At 48.2% G+C, this 13,679-nt stretch overlaps 1 protein-coding gene across 8 annotated transcripts in view; it reads left to right on the top strand.

Moving 5' to 3' along the window:
• nf1a (neurofibromin 1a) overlaps positions 1-13,679 on the top strand; it is a 334,390-nt gene that overhangs the window by 293,629 nt on the left and 27,082 nt on the right. For all 8 annotated transcript variants that reach the window (XM_043718254.2, XM_043718251.2, XM_087977264.1 and 5 more), the window contains 4 exons: positions 4,604-4,730; positions 10,105-10,236; positions 11,009-11,144; positions 12,175-12,332. In XM_043718254.2, the coding sequence (XP_043574189.1) occupies positions 4,604-4,730; positions 10,105-10,236; positions 11,009-11,144; positions 12,175-12,332 (553 nt within the window). The remainder of the gene's footprint in view (positions 1-4,603; positions 4,731-10,104; positions 10,237-11,008; positions 11,145-12,174; positions 12,333-13,679) is intronic.

Genomic DNA, 13,679 nt, shown 5'->3' with positions numbered 1-13,679 from the left:
CCCCCCTCTGCCGCCCCCCCCCTGCCGCCCCCCCCCCCCCTGCCGCCCCCCCCCTCTGCCGCCCCCCCCCTCTGCCGCCCCCCCCCCTCTGCCGCCCCCCCTCTGCCGCCCCCCCCCCTCTGCCGCCCCCCCCCCCTCTGCCGCCCCCCGTCTCTGCCGCCCCCCGTCTCTGCCGCCCCCCGTCTCTGCCGCCCCCCGTCTCTGCCGCCCCCCGTCTCTGCCGCCCCCCGTCTCTGCCGCCCCCCGTCTCTGCCGCCCCCCGTCTCTGCCGCCCCCCGTCTCTGCCGCCCCCTCTGCCGCCCCCCGTCTCTGCCGCCCCCCGTCTCTGCCGCCCCCCGTCTCTGCCGCCCCCCGTCTCTGCCGCCCCCCGTCTCTGCCGCCCCCCGTCTCTGCCGCCCCCCCGTCTCTGCCGCCCCCCCCGTCTCTGCCGCCCCCCCCGTCTCTGCCGCCCCCCCGTCTCTGCCGCCCCCCCGTCTCTGCCGCCCCCCCGTCTCTGCCGCCCCCCGTCTCTGCCGCCCCCCGTCTCTGCCGCCCCCCGTCTCTGCCGCCCCCCGTCTCTGCCGCCCCCCGTCTCTGCCGCCCCCCGTCTCTGCCGCCCCCCGTCTCTGCCGCCCCCCGTCTCTGCCGCCCCCCGTCTCTGCCGCCTCTCACTCTGCTCCCCCTCTCTGCCCCCTCTCTCTCTCTGCCCCCTCTCTCTGCCCCCTCTCTCTGCCCCCCCTCTCTCTGCCCCCCTCTCTCTCTGCCCCCTCTCTCTCTCTGCCCACTCTCTCTCTCTGCCCACTCTCTCTCTCTGCCCACTCTCTCTCTCTGCCCCCCTTCTCTCTCTGCCCCTCTCTGCCGCCCCCCCTCTCTGCCGCCCCCCCCTCTCTGCCCGCCCCCCCCTCTCTGCCGCCCCCCCTCTCTGCCGCCCCCCCTCTCTGCCGCCCCCCCTCTCTGCCGCCCCCCCTCTCTGCCGCCCTCCCTCTCTGCCGCCCCCCCTCTCTGCCGCCCCCCCTCTCTGCCGCCCCCCCTCTCTGCCGCCCCCCCTCTCTGCCGCCCCCCCTCTCTGCCGCCCCCCCTCTCTGCCGCCCCCCCTCTCTGCCGCCCCCCCTCTCTGCCGCCCCCCCTCTCTGCCGCCCCCCCTCTCTGCCGCCCCCCCTCTCTGCCGCCCCCCTCTCTGCCGCCCCCCCTCTCTGCCGCCCCCCCTCTCTGCCGCCCCCCCTCTCTGCCGCCCCCCCTCTCTGCCGCCCCCCCTCTCTGCCGCCCCCCCTCTCTGCCGCCCCCCCTCTCTGCCGCCCCCCCTCTCTGCCGCCCCCCCTCTCTGTCGCCCCCCCTCTCTGTCGCCCCCCCTCTCTGTCGCCCCCCCTCTCTGTCGCCCCCCTCTCTGTCGCCCCCCCTCTCTGTCGCCCCCCCTCTCTGTCGCCCCCCCCTCTCTGTCGCCCCCCCTCTCTGTCGCCCCCCCTCTCTGTCGCCCCCCCTCTCTGCCGCCCCCCCTCTCTGCCGCCCCCCCTCTCTGCCGCCCCCCCTCTCTGCCGCCCCCCCTCTCTGCCGCCCCCCCTCTCTGCCGCCCCCCCCTCTCTGCCGCCCCCCCCCTCTCTGCCGCCCCCCCCTCTCTGCCGCCCCCCCCCTCTCTGCCGCCCCCCCCTCTCTGCCGCCCCCCCCTCTCTGCCGCCCCCCCCTCTCTGCCGCCCCCCCCTCTCTGCCGCCCCCCCCTCTCTGCCGCCCCCCCCTCTCTGCCGCCCCCCCCTCTCTGCCGCCCCCCCCCTCTCTGCCGCCCCCCCCCTCTCTGCCGCCCCCCCCTCTCTGCCGCCCCCCCCCTCTGCCGCCCTCTGCCGCCCCCCCCCCTCTGCCGCCCCCCCCCTCTGCCGCCCCCCCCTCTCTGCCGCCCCCCCCTCTCTGCCGCCCCCCCCTCTCTGCCGCCCCCCCCTCTCTGCCGCCCCCCCCTCTCTGCCGCCCCCCCCCTCTCTGCCGCCCCCCCCTCTCTGCCTGCCGCCCCCCCCTCTCTGCCGCCCCCCCCTCTCTGCCGCCCCCCCCTCTCTGCCGCCCCCCCCTCTCTGCCGCCCCCCCCTCTCTGCCGCCCCCCCCTCTCTGCCGCCCCCCCCTCTCTGCCGCCCCCCCCTCTCTGCCGCCCCCCCCTCTCTGCCGCCCCCCCCTCTCTGCCCGCCCCCCCCTCTCTGCCGCCCCCCCCTCATCTGCCGCCCCCCCCCTCTCTGCCGCCCCCCCCCTCTCTGCCGCCCCCCCCCTCTCTGCCGCCCCCCCCCTCTCAGCCGCCCCCCCCCTCTCGCTCGCTCGCTCTCCCTCTCTCTCTGTCTCTGTCTCTCTGTCTCTCTCTCTGTCTCTCTCTCTCTCTCTCTGTCTCTCTCTCTCTCTCACTCTCTCTCTCTCTCTCTCACCTCCCCCTGTCTCTCTGTCTCTCTCTCTCTGTGACATGTTCTCTCTCGCTCTGTCTCTCTCTGACTCTCCATATATTTTCACATAAAATTAACTTGTGAAATCATTGAAATGTCAATAATACTTGGGCTTTTAAGATAGCTGTACCCATCAATTTTCAGCTGTTTTTGTCATAGAACAGTACAGCGCAGAACAGGCCTTTCGGCCCTCGATGTTGCACCAACCTGTGAACTAATCTAAGCCCATCACCCTACGCTATCCCATCATCATCCATGTGCTTATCCAAGGACTGTTTAAACTTTAGTGTCATATGCAAACTTACTAACCCATCCACCTATGCCTGCATCTAAGTCATATATAAAAATGACAAACAGCAATGGTCCCAAAACAGATCCTTATGGCGCACCGCAAGAAACCGGACTCCAGGCTGAATATTTTTCATCAACCACCACTCTCTGCCTTCTTACAGAAAGCCAAACTGCTAAGTCACCGTCAATCCCATGCCTCTGCATTTTCTCCAACCGCCTGCCATGTTGAACATTATCAAAGGCTTTGCTGAAGTCCATGTACACCATGTCAACTGCCCTACTCTCATCCATGTGCTTGGTCACCTTCTCAAAAAACTTAATGAAGTTTGTGAGACACCACCTGCCCTTGACGAAACCATGTTGACTATCTGCAATCAAATTGTTGCTTGCTAGATGATTATAAATCCTATCCCTAATGATTCTTTCCAAAACTTTGTCTACAACAGACATAAGGCTCACTGGTCTATAATTACCTGGGCCATCTCTATTGCCCTTCTTGAATAAGGGCACAACATTTGCAATCCTCCAGTCCTCTGGTACTAAACCTGTAGACAATGATGATTCAAAGATCATAGCCAAAGGCTCCAACACCACCTCCCTAGCTTCCCAGAGAATCCTCAGATAAATCCCATCCGGCCCAGGAGACTTGTCTATTCACACCTTCTAGAATTGATAACACTTTTTCCTTACTAACCTCAATCCTTTCTGGTCTAATATCTTGTATCTCATTCTTCTTTACAATATTCTCCTTTTCCTGAGAGAAAACCGTTGAGATATATTAGTTTAGCACCTCTCTGATCTTCACAGGGTCCACACACAATTTCCCGCTTCTGTCTTTGACTGGCCCTATTCCTACCCTCGTCATCCTTTTATTTCTCATATATCATAGAAAGCTTTAGGGTTCTCCTTTGTTCTACCTACTAAAGACTGTTCATGACCTCTCTTTGCTCTTCTTAACTCTCTCTTTTTAAATCCTTCCTTGCTAATCTGTAACGCTCCATCGCCTCATCTGAACCATCTTGTCTCATCGTCACATAAGCCTCCTTCTTCCACTTAACAAGAGATGCAATTTCTGTAATAAACCACGGTTCCCTTACCTTATCATTTCCTTCCTTCCTGCCTGATAGGGACATGCCTTTCAAGGGCATGCAATATCTGTTCCTTAAACCACATTTCAATTGTCCACATCCCCTGCATTTTGCTCCCCCATTCTTGCCCAATCTCATTATAATTGCCCCCCCCCCCCCCCGATAACTCTTGCCCTTTCCATCACAAAACTAAACATAACCAAATTATGGTCACTGTCTCCAAAAGAGATCACCTACAACTAAATCAAACACCTGACCTGGTTCATTACCAAGCACCAGATCCAGTGTGGCCTCCCCTCTTCGACATACTGTGTCAGGAAACCCTCCTGCACACATTAGACAAAAACTGATCCATCCGATGTACTCGAGTTGTAGCATTTCCAGTCTGTTGCGGAAGTTAATGTCCTCCATAATGCTTGCCCTATTCCTTTCACTCCAACCTGAATCCCTGGAACTCTGCGGAGGCCTATAACAAAACTCCCAGCAGTGTGACACCACCTCTCCTGTTTCTAACCTCAGACCATGACCTGGCCTTAATGAATGTGAAGTCCAGATTAGTTGTCACTTCACTAGTAGGTATCTACAAACTACCAAGGATTTACCGTGATATGTGGATGGAAATTTGAGCCCAAGTGTCAGTGAATTTTGCAAAGGGTGTCACTCCAGATGTAGTTATGATTCAAAAAGAAAACTGAGAGGCAAAACAAGCATCAATCGGATTGTTGCTGACAAACCCCTAGGAATCCTGTCAGATTTTGTGATTGTAGTGACTTTCAACAGTTGTGGAATGGGCAACCCTATCCTGTTTTCATGGTAATATTTTTCTTACCTCTTCAGAGTCCAGAAGAAGTATTTATGGAGATTAGAAGGCCTTTGGAGTGGCATTGCAAGCAGATGGACCATTTTGTGGGCCTCAATTTCAATTCTAACTTCAACTTTGCACTAGTGGGACACCTGATGAAAGGTGAGGACCATTCCTCCAATTGCTGATTCTTAGAATTATATGCCAAATGAATTGTAAACTGCGACCTGCAGAAACTGTCAAGAGAGGGAACGTTCCATCACCATTCATTGTAGTGTATACAATCTCATATAAAGTTGTTGAGTCTTACTGCCTGGAAGTGACCCAGAAAACCAATCAATTATCCTGTTCTCCAAAAATAAGCAATGAATGTGACCTGGATGCAACCATCTCATTTCCTGAGACCGACCAAATAGAATATTTACAAAAGAAGTCTGTTTTCATTTGCACATAAATTTCAGTGTTACTTAGTTAAGGATGTAGAAGTTTTTAATTTAAGGTTTGTTTTCACCCACATGTCTACCAATAACAGCACTGTTCTAACCACCTCCATCTGATCAAAGCATGACTCTAACTGGATGTCACTGCTGTGAACCTAACCTATAATTCAGACCTTAGACTCTCAGTTAAACATTTTGGGTATTTGTTTGCTATTTCTTTGAGGAGCTTTCTATCCTTTTTTTAAGTTTTGGCTTTGTAAAAGAATGAAGCAATGAACCTAACTGAACATAATTCCTTAACCAGACTAACCATATAAGTTTAATAAACTTATTAAACTATAAGTCTATTTAGATACTATAGGGTGGAATGACACCTCAAACTAATACAACCAGATATAAAGATATCAATTGCTTGATATTGGGGTCAACTAAATTTATTAAAATAATTGATTCAAGTTTCACTAGGGCTCTCTGCAGGAGACAGTGGGTTGATTGTTAGGGATGCTTTTCTTGTAAAAGTGGTAATAGAGTCAGAGTCATCGAGACATACAGCACAGTTTTCATCCATTCTGACAGAAATTCTCAAGTCAAGAACGCATCATAACATGATTGAATTTCTGAACATTTAACTTTGTAAAGCAGGAAGTCTACCAAATAGCTGACCAAATGTTACTGCTTATCAAGTTGGCTGAGTGATCTACCTGCCTTCACAAGGAAAGGGAAGAGATATTTCTCAATGCAATGTAACAGTTCTGAAATCAACCTTTGGGATGGATGTAGAAACCTTCAGTGAGACTTTTCACATTGCCTTGAAACCATGCCTTTTATAACACAGCTAACCATTCCCTTCATAAACATGATTGAGAGATCTTTTTCTTGAAGTTGTTAAATGTCTGGCTTCCTCAATGAGGTCACACCATGGTTCCTGTGGTGACTCATACTGTATTGGGTTAAGGATGAGCTACAAAGATCATTGCCTTCACTAAGCTCTTGCTAATGAAGAGGACTGTTGTATGCATCCAGTTATGTTCAGCCATATCCAAAAATATGGTACAGAACCTGCGAAATAAAAATGGCATGCAAACAATGTATAAAATAAGCAATGTGCAAACAGACCAGCAATCTGACTCTATTTGGGATGTGGATGTCACTGGTTTGGCCAGCATTAATTACCCATGTATAGTTGCCCTTGAGACTGTAGTGGTGAGCTGTCTTCTTAAACCGGTGCAGTCCATGTGCTGTAGGAAGATCTGCAATGACATCTGGGGGAGCATTCCAGGATTTGGGCCAATATTTGGGCGCAGCTTCTCCAACATTCTCCACACAACAATCAAAGTGAGGTCATACACACTGGTCGGAAGTGTAGAGACATGGACTATTTTCTCAATGGGGACAAAATTCTGAAGTCTGAAGTGCAAAGAGGCTTGGAAACGCCAGTCCACAATTCTCTCAATGTAAGCTTGCAGATGGAGTCAGTAGTTACGAAGGCAAATGCAATGACAGCACTGATTTTGAGAGCACTTGAATATAAAAGCAGGGAAGTACTTCTGAGGCTCTAAAAGACTCTGGTCATGCCACATTGGAGTATTGCGTGCAGGTTTGGGCCCCCTACCTCAGGGAGGATCTACTGGCCCTAGAACATGTTCAGAGGAGATTCACGAGAATGGCCCCAGAAATGAAAAGCTTAACATGAGGACTACTTGAGGACTCTGGATTTATACTTGGGAGTTGAGAAAGATGAGATGCTGCCTGACCTGCTGTGTTTTTCCACCACCGCACTCTCGACTGAAATACATCTATGACATGGAAATATTTGCCACAGATGCAATTTACTTTTGGTTGTTTGTTAGAAGCTAACCAGTTCTAAATTAAATATCTCTAGTAGAATGCTGCAAAAAAGTGGAGCAGACCAAATGAACTCGGTCTCCGCCAATTCTCAATTGATGTTACAGATTGCTCAGGGAGCCTGGTTGCTGTGACACATGCACTTCACATACATTTTGTCATGTGCCAGATATGGATGCTGATGGGAGTGGCTCGAGTTTCCTTTCCATCACATGCTGCCCATGAGTATTTCCTTTGTTTACTGCCTACCATTGTCATGTGTTATAAAGATTTGCAGACTGGTCACCAATCTATTTGACTCAGTTATGAACGTAGCTTCCTTTCCATCAAGTCCTGTGGTAGAATTCGAACCCAGCATTTCTGACTGAAAGTCAGGTGTGTTACCCATTGCAGCAAATTCTCCTTCCTACTACATACAACACAGTCCAAATTTCCCTTCAGGTCTATAATTCAGACCTTAGACTCTCAGTTAAACATTTTGGGTATTTGTTTGCTATTTCTTTGAGGAGCTTTCTATCCTTTTTTTAAGTTTTGGCTTTGTTAGGTTAAAAGCAATGAACCTAACTGAACATAATTCCTTAACCAGACTAACCATATAAGTTTAATAAACTTATTAAACTATAAGTCTATTTAGATACTATAGGGTGGAATGACACCTCAAACTAATACAACCACTGGGCTTGTATACCCTTGAGTTTAGAAGACTGAGAGGGGATCTGACTGAGATGTATAAGATTATTAAAGGATTGGACACTCTGGAGGCAGGAGGCATGTTTCCGCTGATGGGTGAGTCCTGAACCAGAGGACACAGCTTAAAAATAAGGGGTAGGCCATTTTGGACAGAGATGAGGAGAAACTTCTTCATCCAGAGAGTGGTGGGTGTGGAATGCTCTTCCCCAGAAGGCAGTGGAGGCCCAGTCTCTGGATTTGTTTAAGAAAGAGTTGGATAGAGCTCTTAAGGATAGTGGAATCAAGGGTTATGGAGATAAGGCAGGGACAGGATACTGATTGAGGATGATCAGCCATGATCATAATGAATGGTGGTGCAGGCTCGAAGGGCAGAATGGCCTACTTCTGAACCTATTGTCTATTGTCATGCTGGTCAAGGGGGAAGCGATGGTCTCCTATCATTATCACTAGATTGTTAATCCAGAGATCTAGGTAATGTTCTGGGGGACTCCAGTTCACATCCCTCCATGGCAAATGGTGGAGCTTGAATTCAGTAAAAGAATCTGGAATTAACAGTCCAATGGTAGGAAAAGCCTTTTCAGAAAGGAAATGTGCTATCCTTACCTGGTCTGGCCCACGTGTGACTCCAGAGCCACAGCAATGTGGTTGTCCCTTAACTGCCTTCTATGTCATGACAAATAAGCAATAAATGCTGGGGTTTTTTCTTGCAACACCCACATCCCATAAAGAAAAAATAAAATCCAACCGAAATTCCAAGATTTCCAAGCATCTTCTCGCTTAAGAATTCTACACTGGAGAACCCAAAACAAAATGCTTGCCATGTGCTAAGATCTTCTCCTCTATGGTCATAGTCATAGAGATGTACAGCATGGAATCAGACCCTTCGGTCCAACCTGTCCATGCCGACCAGATATCCCAACCCAATCTAGTCCCACCTGCCAGCACCCGGCCCATATCCCTCCAAACCCTTCCTATTCATCTACCCATCCAAATGTCTTTTAAATGTTGCAATTGTACCAGCCTCCACCACATCCTCTGGCAGCTCATTCCATACATGTACCACCCTCTGCGTGAAAACGTTGCCCCTTAGGTCTCTTTCATATCTTTCCCCTCTCACCCTAAACCTATGCCCCTCTAATTCTGGACTCCCCGCTGGCCTCTACTATGGCAAGATGACAGGATCTTTTCAGACAGTGTCTTCAACTTCCTGAATTGGTTAATTAATGTCAAAGTGAATCCTTATCTTTTCTTGAGACAGACTGACCTTCAGCTGCGTGGAGTGATCCCATTGGAAATGCTTTCTCATGCATCTTCAGCTTTGGTCACTTCAACCAGGGATGATAATTACAGTTATGACAATTGTACAGTATATTACACAATTTCTTCATTTTAATTGCAGATTTCTTTCTGCTAACACTGAGCAATTTACGCAACTTGAAACAAAATTTGTGATTTTTTTAATCTTGCCATTTCTGCATCTGCAATTGTAGAATGCTTATTAACAGACACAAAATTGCGGCCTCTGCCAGTTTATAATTAACAAATTACTCCGCCTTAGCATTTATCAAACTTGTCTTAAATCTGTACTCAATGACCAACTCTAAGCCAGGGACGCAGTAGCGACACTACTCTTGGCCTGGATGCTACAGGAAGACTGAAGATCATTGAGTGCCCTCATTACTGATAAATTAGCACTGACCACTGCTGAAAGCATGCATGCATATAGGGCTGGATTGTACTAGATTGTTGTACTCTTGGATAGCATATTTGAGTCTTTTAGGAATTAGTTCGCTTAGTTGGCTGGACAGCTGTTTTGCAATGCATTGTGGCACCAACAGCATGGATTCAATTCCCACACCAGCTGAGGTTACCGTGAATGACTCTCCTCTCGACCTCTCTCCTCATCTGAGGTGTGGTGACCTTCAGGTTAAACTACCACCAGTCATCTAGTGAGGAAGCAACCCTATGACTGTGTTGACTTTACCTTTTATATCTTACTGTACATCATGTAACCCACAGAGTTCTTGGTTGAGGTTGTGGAGAGTTTTTATTTAGCAATGTAGCAGCATACATAGAATGAGGTCACTTCCAGACAAGACAGAAGTGGTCAGAGGAAATATTAGCAAGAAATCTTACAAGTAAAATGCTGTAAGTTAAATTGAGCTAACCTCAGAAAGCACCGCTGTCTGTATAAATGACAATTCAATGTTTCAAGCATTGGTTTAATTAAGTTTTATTGAATCAAGTTTTAATGTTTTGACCCAAGTTGTAGCTTTAACATGATTGAATAGTTTGCATTCAGTCTTGCCTGTTAGTCAAAGTTTTAGTCATTGTTGCTTTTGCATTAGATTTGAAAATATCTTTGATAGCACAGACAAATTTTGTGTTTATTCCTTCACTTCATGGTTTACCTTATTATAACTTGATGCTAATTTGAACTAATTGCATGTGTACTATCATTTCTTAATCTGCAAAACTCAATTTGTTTTCAGAGCCTTTTAAACTTGACTCAGAAGCTATTCAAGAAAGATCTGAAGACTTTCTTTTTTCCCCCTCTTTAGGATACAGGCATCCATCTCCCACCACAGTAGCCAGAACAGTGAGGATATTGCACACCTTACTCGCCTTGGTTGGCAAGCACAGAAACTGTGACAAATTTGAAGTTAACACTCAAAGTGTGGCCTATCTTGCTGGTGAGAAGCTGTTTATTTATCTAGGTGTTGGCAATTGAATCTGCTTAGATTTTCCCTAATATAATTGGAAGCATGTTCATTTAGCCATCTAGACTTTGTGAAAATGTCAGTAATGTAGGAGATGCATTAAATACTCTGCTCCTGTAAGACATTCAAGTTTAAAACAAACAGCTAAAAGTTGACTGTCAAGGATCGTCATGTTAGTGAAGACAACACAGCCGTTTAGATCGGAAAATCACAGGTATTTTTCCCAGTGTAAGGTAACAGTAAGAGGATATTAAATGGTGTTCTCTTGTAGAAGGCAAAATTAATTCTGGATCCTTTGCAAGAAATTGTTTGTATGGGTTATCAAGTGAAAGCATGTTAGCTCAGCCATGATCTACTTCAGCGTTCCGTTGCTGTTGAGTCTGGTGTCTAAAGAATTACCACGTGGAGGTATGAGAAAATAGGTGGTCTCAGTGGACCCATCCCCATGAGGCAACTGGCAGCAAAAATTACATTGCAGCTTGTGCACCTTCTGAAGGGGAATACAGTATTCTGACATTCTGATGAAGGACTTATGCTCGAAACATTGATTCTCCTGCTCCTCCGACGCTGCCTGACCTGCTGTACTTTTCCAGCACCACACTCTCGGTTCTGACATCAATGTCAGGTAGCGATTTCGCCAGTATTTGTCTCTGAATTAGTGAATTGCAGGGTTAATGCAGTCTTGACTGACTCTAATGAAGAATGGTCTTCACGTGCAAATAATTTTAAAACTATTTATGTGCAGCCTTGCTGACCGTTTCAGAGGAGGTGAGGAGTCGGTGCAGTCTGAAACACAGGAAGTCTCTCTTAATGTCTGACATTTCCATGGAGAATGTGCCAATGGATACATATTCCATGCACCATGCTGACCCAAGCTCCAGGTATGTACATATTCAGTTTATTGTTTCTTTGTTTTTTGGTCCTTCTCTGGCTTTGTTCATCTGTTTATCAGTTGCTGGTAACATCTGGAAAGCATGACTCCCCATCTGCAAAACCTAACTCCCAACAATTGCTAGTCTCTCTCACCAGATAACCCACCTCCAACCTGGTCTGCTTTTATTTAGTTGTGAATTGAATAAAATGTAAATCCTCTTTGCAATCGATATGTTGACTGAGTTTGGGATCGCTAAATAAACATGATGGAGAAGGGGGATAGCCCTGCTGTTTGGGTTAAATGAACGGAGGTAGGATGGAAATTTTTGTGACATAGAAACAGGCACAGACCAGCTGAGCCAAATGCCCTGAGATTAAGCAGTGTATTCATTATTTCTGTGATGGTGGGCTTGTCAACTTGGAAGTGGACTTGAGGCTGAGCCAAGTGTGCTGTCATCGTCATACACAACAAAGCCAAGATTGTGCCTGCTGTTGGACTCAACCATTTTACAAACCACTTCTTCTGATGGTATATTTGGATGAAATAAGGGTGTAAAGTTGGATAGTATTTATACAGATGCAAATTAATGATGGCACTTGTGCCTACATTTAAGATTAGTGAGTTCTGTAATGGAAACAATTCAACTGAGAAACTGCTCACTGGAAACAATCAGAGTTTGCTTAATCCCCCTTGGCGATCTGTGATCTTGCAAGACATGAAACAGAACTATATGAAAACAGTCAATTTCACAACTGCCAGGTTAAAAATTTCCTAGTGGGACGGAATGGGTTAACAAGTCTGAGTTTTTAAGCTCTGTTCTGGGCTAAGATCTCCGAAGTTAAAACTATCAAAATAGTTATCTTCATTCATACTTTAAAAAACACATATCACTTCTACTCTGATCGTGTAGTTTGGTACAGTAGAGGATGTGTTGCTTCTTTCTGACATCTCTTCACTGACAGGGTGGACAGGTTCAACTGTTTATAGCAATGTATCAAAATGGAGTCTCACCTGTTTTCTTTAAATTCTCTTTACAGAGCTTTAAGAGAGAGCCAACCATGGGTTTCACCCAAAACTTCAAATAGAAATTTGGCTGCGAATTACCCAACAATGGGTCAAATTAGCCCCAGGACACGCAAGTCAATGAGTCTGGACATGGGGCAACCTTCTCAGGCCAAATCTAAAATAATGCTAGGTAAGGAAACACAGCAACAGTGCACACCATAAGAATATATATGGGTGATGAAGTAGACCATTCAATCCCTGAAGCCTGTTCCACCATTCCATTGCAGCTGTGCCTTTTCATGCCACTTCTAGAGCTTTTGATTTACTCAGCATTCAATTGACCTCTTCATTTAAGTATACCCAGCGACTGAGAGTCTGTGGCCGAGAATTCCATTTCTTTAAATTGAGATTTTTTTCTCTTATTGCACTCCTAAATCATGTGGGAGTGCCAGTGTTGGACTGGGCTAGACGGGGTCAGAAGTCACACAACACCTGGTTTAGTCCCAACAGGCTTATTTGAAATTGCAAGCTTTTGGAGCATTGCCCCTTTGTCAGGTGAAGTGAGGAGAGGCACAGAAATTATAATTCGATCAAAAGGTGTAAGTGGAGTGTCAACAGCCTGAATAATACATTTCTGCAGGTGATCAACAGAGTCAGATAATGTGGGTAAAGTGTCAGCAGCTGAATTACAAGTGAAGGGATGGACCTTTAATCCAAGTACAAAGGAACCTCGATTGTCCGAACGAGATGGGCGGGCACTATTTCGTTGGAATAATTGATTATTCGGTTAATTGATTTAATACCTTTCCTCTGGAACTCTGAGTTTTCTGTTAAGTCTGCTCCCCAGTTCACAGTGCCCTCGCTCCAACCCTGTCCAGCACCACCGGCCCCCCTGTCCACCTCCCAACCCTGTTCAACAATGCCCTCCCGTCCACCCCCACCCACCCCCCACCCACCCCCCCCCCCCCCCCCCCCCCCCCCCCAACCCCATCCAACACCGCTGTCCAACCCTGTCTCCCTCCGACCCCCACCTGCCCCTGCCCCCTGTCCTCTGTAATTGAGCCAGAGAGATAATTACAAAAAATTAAAACTAATGTGATGCTGGAGACAAACCAAGTAACTGGAGTAACATGATGGGTGAAAGAGTGGCATGCCAAGGGTCTAACCAAAGTGACAAATAATCCAAAACTGTACTAATTAAGGTAGAGAGATCTTAAGTTATCAAGATGATGGTGTCAAAACAGAATACTAAGGAAGATTTTACAGATACAGAACAGTATGGTAGAGCCACGTGTAGAACAACACGAACCCAAGATCACAGTTGAAGCAGTCTTCATGGGTACAGAACTTGGCCATCAGTTTCTGCATGGCGATTCTGTGTTGTGTATCTTGAAGGCTGCCTTGAAGGACGCTGACCTGAAAATTGGAAGCTGAATGTCCCAGACCACTCAAGTGTTCCCTGACTGGGAGAGAACATTTCTGCCTGGTGATTGTTGCATGATGTCCATTAATTCGTTGTCATAGCATATGCATGGTC

Source organism: Chiloscyllium plagiosum, unplaced genomic scaffold (assembly GCF_037043375.1).
Source record: "Chiloscyllium plagiosum isolate Xiang-an unplaced genomic scaffold, Cpla_swu_hap1 HiC_scaffold_31, whole genome shotgun sequence".
NCBI lineage: Eukaryota > Metazoa > Chordata > Chondrichthyes > Orectolobiformes > Hemiscylliidae > Chiloscyllium > Chiloscyllium plagiosum.
This window is presented reverse-complemented; position numbering and strand designations above follow the sequence as displayed.